This window comes from Sciurus carolinensis, chromosome 8 (genome assembly GCF_902686445.1).
Source record: "Sciurus carolinensis chromosome 8, mSciCar1.2, whole genome shotgun sequence".
NCBI classification, from domain to species: Eukaryota; Metazoa; Chordata; class Mammalia; order Rodentia; family Sciuridae; genus Sciurus; species Sciurus carolinensis.
Genome location: NC_062220.1, coordinates 79,015,240 through 79,022,278, shown reverse-complemented (window position 1 = coordinate 79,022,278; position 7,039 = coordinate 79,015,240). Strand labels below are relative to the sequence as shown.

At 34.9% G+C, this 7,039-nt stretch overlaps 1 protein-coding gene across 1 annotated transcript in view; it reads right to left on the bottom strand.

Annotated features, from left to right (window-relative positions):
- Window positions 1-3,373: 3,373 nt before the first annotated feature.
- The window catches only part of Hdac9 (histone deacetylase 9), a 701,371-nt gene continuing 697,705 nt past the window's right edge, over window positions 3,374-7,039 (bottom strand). Inside the window, exons 23-24 of the mRNA XM_047560086.1 lie at window positions 3,780-3,899; window positions 3,374-3,470 (exon numbers count right to left, since the gene is read on the bottom strand). Of these exons, the coding sequence (XP_047416042.1) occupies window positions 3,855-3,899 (45 nt within the window). The 3' untranslated portion in view covers window positions 3,374-3,470; window positions 3,780-3,854. The remainder of the gene's footprint in view (window positions 3,471-3,779; window positions 3,900-7,039) is intronic.

Below are 7,039 nucleotides of genomic sequence, written 5' to 3'. Positions count from 1 at the left end.
TCCTAATATCCCCAGCAAGCCACATACCCTCAACCAACTTAATTACTTTCCACTAGGCCCCACCTTCTACAGGTTTCAACACCTCTCAAGTTACCACCATCAGGGACCAAGCCTTTAACACATGAGCCCTTGGGGAACATTTTCAAATGACAGCGATAGGTTTATACAATAATACTATATCAAAAATATTGGGGAGTCTATCTTACAAAGAAAGACAGACAGATGATGATGATAGACAAGGTGGGTAAAAGACTTTATGAAGTATGATCCATTTTCCTTCCATCAATCTCCTCCCTCATGCCCTTGAAGCAACAAGAAAGAACACTTTCTGGCTCTTGGACTCCATATTTCTTAGTGTTACTCCTCTGCCTAGTGTGAATTTCTCACTACTCCAATACCTCTTTTTTTCACTCTTGTAAACTCCCACTCATACTTAAAACACAGGTGGAACAATACTTGATGAAGCCTTACCTGAAACCTTCAGGAAGAATCATTTATTTTATTCTAAGCACTGGGATTCCCTAGAACAGTAAGTACACTTCTATAATGATCCCTGAGAGCAAAAACAGTTTGAATTCCAAGTGCTTACCACTGTGCTTGACAGATATGTTCAATGAATGTTTTCTGAATGATTAACTTATTTTCTTGACTTTTTCACTACAAATTCACAAGTTTTTCTGAGCATGAACATCAAATAGCATATATGATAGAATTTAAAATCAATAGGATCATTCTAGTATAAATCTGGAGTAACTATGAACACAAAAACCACAATTTTAAACTTCTACAAGTTAGATAAATAATGCCACTTCTGTAATTAAATTCAGGTAATGAATTTACTGGGAAGTTCAGAGAAGTTTGCTAATATAAAGTGTTTACATTTCAGGGTCAGAGATGTGCTGTTTTTGAGGACAGTCACTTTTCAGGAAAAATTGATTCACTTACCATTTCAATCACAAAACAATACCGTGTACTTATATCTGTTTTCATATTATTTAGTGAAAATGGTTGTGTTCAAAGGGATTCTAATCTCATTCACCATTCACTTTCCAATATGAAGAAGGAACAGGCACAAAATATAAGCTGTTCTTCACTGTTGTGCCTACCTAATTCATAATTCATTTTTATATAAAGTGTGCATATATGATTCATTTTTGTATAAAGCTACATCACAAGTGGTATTACAGTACTAAGAAATCTGATCTGTATTACAGATCAATGAATATGATGATATGCTATAGTGAGATTGAGAACTTTGTATCATTCAAGTTACCAGGTTAACTTGGAAAGCAGACAGATTCATATATCATATGTCTTCAAGACAATTATATGATTCCTTTGAGATATCATTATGGTTTGGATATGAGGTATCCCCCAAAAGCTCCTGTGTTGATGCAGGAATAGTCAAATGTAAATGGTTAGATTATGAGAACTGTAACCTGATCAGTCCATCCTAATATGAATGGACTAACTGGGTGGTACCTCTAGACAGGTGGGCATAACTAGAGGAAGTGGGTCACTGGAGGAGTTGTCCAGAAGTGTTCATCTTTGCTGCAGACCCTTTCCCTGTCTTCTCTGCCTCCTGACCTCCATGGATGAGCAGTATTCCTCTGCCATGCCCTCTGCCATGACCTTCTGCCAAGCTCTCCTTGGGCCCAGAGCAAAGGAGTCAGTCCACTACAGATTAAATATCTGAAATTGTGAGCCAAAATAACTCCTAAGTTGTTCTTGATGGGTACTTTGGTCACAGTGAGGAAAAGCAACCTAACACAAAGTAATCTTATTTGTGAATGTGACACTTCCAATATCGGAAAAGAAAATTCATACACTTAAACCCTGATTATTTCTTTTTTTTGGGTTGTGGGGGTATGGGGGATTGAACTCAGGGGCACTCAACCACTAAGCCACATCCCCAGTCCTATTTTGTATTTTATTTAGAGACAGGATCTCACTGAGTTGTTTAGCATCCCACTTTTGTTGAGGCTGGCTTTGAACTCACGATCCTCCTGGCTCAGACTCCTGAGCCACTGGGATTACAGGCATGAGCCACTGTACCTGTTCCTATTATTTCTTAATATAATATTTAAATATTATACTGCTAATTTAAGCAAAATACCTTAATACGCAACTCAAATTTACATTATTTCAGCCATTTTAAAATACATATTATACACATTGCTATGTATATTTGTTTCCCAAATATCTATAATGTGGGTAGAATTTTCCTTTGTATCTTGAATACCAAGTCAAATATATTCAATTTAAATGCATCTTTTAAGTAACTATTTTCCTGTCACTCTTCCTGGATGCCTTTCTAATGAGAAGTGACCTTCAAATGAGAAAATGAAGTATGCATGACACAAAAGATAGTAGAAACCCATCCAAATTTCATGTATTGGAAAATTTTCCCATTATTTCCCAGAGTTTCAAATACATTATTAACAGGATTTTCTTTTAGGGAATTTATAAATGGCAAATTTCAAAACTAAAGAGTTCTCAAGCTTCTTTATATGTAGTTGTTTGCTTTTTTTAGTTGTTTACTTTCAACTAAACATCTAAGCAATTATGTATTACCAATATGCTAAAATCTCCTAAAATCTTGCAAGTGAGGCACATATCGAAACATTCTGATATTTCTTATTTCTTCTTAAAACAGACACCTTTCCAAAGACTGAACTTTTTTAATTTCAGAGAAGAACTATCTTTTCTTAAATTACATTTCAAAAAAAAGAAGGAAAAGCGTGTGTTTAAATTAATTTTTAAAACTCTTCACTTTCAAAAAATGTAGCAGTATGCAGTATGAATACATTTTATTTGCTCCTAGAGAAACTGAACAGCCAATAATTGGTTAATGTCTTAATGTGGGAGGGAAAATATACAGAAGTCATTTACCTTCAAATCAGATAACCTTGGCCTCCATTCCTAGGTGAGCTGGCTCCTCAGAACGAGGAATGCCAACCCACACTGTGTAAAACAGGGACTCTGTAGACCAGTGGAATTTGGGAAATAGCTGTTCAGCAAAGTAAATAGGTAGTGAAGAACTTTTCAGAACATTAATATGCTAAGTCTATTGTAAATCACGTCATGTGTTATAATAGGCAAAATTTTCCAGACAGAACTATTTAAAAATAAAGTCTTTCCCCCCGCCTTTCTTTGAGGGGAATAGAGAGGATGTCTGGGCCATTGGCCAATATACCCTGTATAAATACAATTAGGTCTTGATACACCTTTTTTTTCTCACACATATTCCTATATAGCTTTTAGCAATACTTTACCCTAGTTGAAAATTTATGTTTCTCTTTCACATTTGGTGTTGTTTCAATGGACATTTGTTTTCTAATTTGGCATTTTCAGAAAGAAAGAAGTACCAACCTGAATGCTTCAAGGTACTCAACATCTCCCATGGGGGGATCCAGGCCCCCTGTCCAGGCAATATTTATATTGTAGCCTTCTCCAAGCCCTGTCCCAACCTAGGAAGAGAAACATACCAGAGTAGGTAGAGAAGAGGGCAAAGGGAACAAAGCAAACAGAGAGGAAAACAAGCACATGGGACCTCTTGAAATAAACATCAAACAACACATCAAATCAGCCCAACCTTGCTTGACAACAGTGCTCTGGGTTATGCACTTGTTCTGCACTGGTTCTGGTCCTGTGGGACAATTCAGTAATCTCGTGTAATTTAAAACACCAGCAAAGGACAAGAAAATTAGGGGTAATCATGCAATGTAATTACCTGAAAGATACAAATAAAAGTGGGGCTCTAAAGAAATAAACCGAACCTCATTTGGGCTCCACTGCCAGGGAAAAAGTTTCCTTCATCATAGCGATGGAGTGAAATGTACAGGATGCTGGGGTCAGCATAAAATGGCCTGCTGTGTACCGTTTCCATGGTGAACATCCTACAGGGAAAAGAAAACAGATGACACATACAGTCATGTCTAACTCTGCATGGAGACAACCTTCTGATTCTAGTTCCTTGTCTTCCTACCCCACCCTCCTCATTTTCTGTCTTCTCACTGTGTCCCTCTTTTTCTTTCTTCTATTCAGCCTGCTTCCACACCACCCCTTTACTTCCTGAACTTTCAGGCAAATTACCCTTTAATGCACTCATTTTTTAAACTGGCTTCTAAAAATCAGGAAACCACAGCGAGCATGCCCTGGAGACTCCAGATGAGCAGTCATGAAAAAGCCCAGTCCTTTGGTACAATTAGATATTATACACCGGCTCTTTGTACTCTTTTCCTTCAGTGATGGAATCTCGCATCCTGTTTTATGGAGGAATTTTATGACTTATTAACTGCCAACAGTTCATAACCCCTCAGGCTTAATTAACTAGCCTCATTGGCCCCTGAAAAAAAGACTAATGTTTAAACTACAAACTAGTATTTTGCAGAAGGATCTATGGCTTACAGAGCATTTTCGCAATTCTTGACAGAACACTAAACATACGTGTATGCATTGATTTGCCAAGTCCCACCATTAAGGTCAAAGGCTTTGCAACCAGCTGAATAAATTGGCTTTCTTGAAGCATTCAGTTCAGTTAGCAATCCCTCAGCAGTTAGAGTCACTTCAAAAGAGATGCCAGATGCAAAAAAGACTTCATACTTCATTTTGGTAAAATTGTGACGGCAAGAGTGGAAGACACAGGGAGTATGAGCTCATTAGCTCTTAAATCATTTGGGCCCAAGCAGAAAGATGGTATAGGGCTTTGTGCAATCTTGTCCAATCTGCCTAATTTTAATACTATATCATGGCTCTCTTCCCAGCTTTCTTCCTGATCTTTTTTTTTTCCCTTTTCTGTTTCCACACCACTCCCCCTTCCAACTCAAAAATAAAAGCCTGTTTCATTCAAACAAATGAAATATTCTTAGAATATTTGTGTATGATAATGGCTCAAAACTTGACAGTTATTTTTTGGCTGCATTTAATACAAACATGTCAGAGTTAACCTAAGAATGCAAAATAAAATAGCATTTTTTAAAAATGTCTTTAATGTCCTTACAGGTAGTAAGAACTACAATTAGTAGGCTTACTATTTTCTGAACAAAAATAAAATGGAACACTCTTAAAAATAATAGTCTATGCATTTGTGTTCAATCTAAAGTATTGTTATATCATTAACTTATATTTCTGATTCTGTTATAAAAAGTTTCGGTAATTTGCAACCATATAATTGTATTTTACTTTATCAGTATGAATCACAGTATTTTTAACAATAATTCTTATAATTTTGAAGTTAGGCACTATATTAAATAATGTGCATGAATTATTTAATGATTATATGAGGTACATGGTATTAGCCCTAATTTAAAGAATAAGAAAACTGAGGCTCAGACAATGTCAATAATTTACTAAAATCATGTAGAGAATAAGTTGTAAGAATAGGTCTTTTGGTTTTTAAATTTTTTTTTTGATTTTTAGTTGTAGGTAGACATAATATCCCTATTTTATTTATTTTCATGTGATGCTGAGGATCTAATCCAGTGCCTCACATGTACTAGGCAAGCGTTCCACCACTGAGTCCCCACCCCAGCCCAAGACTAGGTCTTGAACTCACTTCTTACTCCAAATGACAAATTCTTAATTGTAATAGTTAAATTCATATCCATTATCGCTTTGATTTTCTTAGCAAATTTGAGAGGTGAAGTTGTTGGGCATTATTTCTTCTTATTGAGATTTATGTAAGTTGTCTCCACTCCAACCTCCAGCTCAGAACTGCTTCACTAGACTCTACCAAAGCCTCCTTTTGGTACTTTATGAAAACCTACACTGAACCCGTCATCCTTGTGGTAGACATACAAAAATCTTTCCACCTTTTGTATAGCATGCCTAACCCAAATTAATTAAGAAATCATAATGTTAGGGAAGATACAGATCATCTCAGAAACTTGTTCCATCTATAGATATACACATTAGGGAAAAAAAAGCAACTTACTGAAAATATATTAATTTCTGGATTTCTAAATACTCAAAGTAAAGGAAGAGATAGCAAAATTATTTCCTTTATGTGAACAAAAATGAAACAACTTGACTCACAATGACTTTTGTGTTTGCTACAAGATATCTAGAGAAAGGACCCCCCCCCCAAAAAAAAATTAAGAGATGCTTCATTTCCTTTATGCAACAATACTTAGGGTTATAAATGTATATGCAACTGGAAAAGCAGAAAAGTATGCTTTGATTACCCTTGTTTTTCTAGGAACATTGAATGGGTTTATTCTTAAAAGGCCAAATAAAATTATAATTTTAAATGTGAAATCATTTGTTCTTGAAAAATATGTTGGGTACTTATTAGTCCACACACTCCTGAAGAAATATAATCTTGTTCACAGCATAATAATGTTTTGAAATGAAATTATTCATTAATTTATATAGATCCATTCTAGTATTAAGGAAATCCATGGCTCTGTATTCATAGTCATTAAGTATTTAGAGAATAACGTTAAATCCAAGTTTATCTTGTGTTTTGTACAACAACATACAGTATAAATTTTAAGATATCTTTATTTTTTCAGTCTTCCTTGCTATAAAATATTCATACAAATTATATACATACATATATACAAAATGATGCTGTTTCTCCACAGCAACAAATACATACTATATATAGACCAAGGTAGGAAAATTACTGGTGCTTATAAAAAATTATTATAGAAATGAAATGAACTGAATCATCAAAAGCCTTAAAATAAACCATGGTTCCCAGATATGCTGGGAAATGCAAAAAGTTATCTCTCATTAAAAAAGGACACTGTAAAAATGGATTCTGCACAAGCATTTAGACTATGTTTTCAATCTTATATCAAAATAGTTTTGAATAAATCACACATTCTACCACCTAATGTTATCACCCATAATCATTTAGTGCAAGGACTTGTGACAAAGGTCTAAATGTATTTGATCAAGAAATGAAATTTCCCCAAATCTAAGGACATTTGTCGAAGCTATTCTTTTCAAAAAGAAAAACTAATAACTATTATTTTCTAATTAAAAGTCACATCACCCAAAAGCTACCTGAGTCATGCAAACAAATTTAATC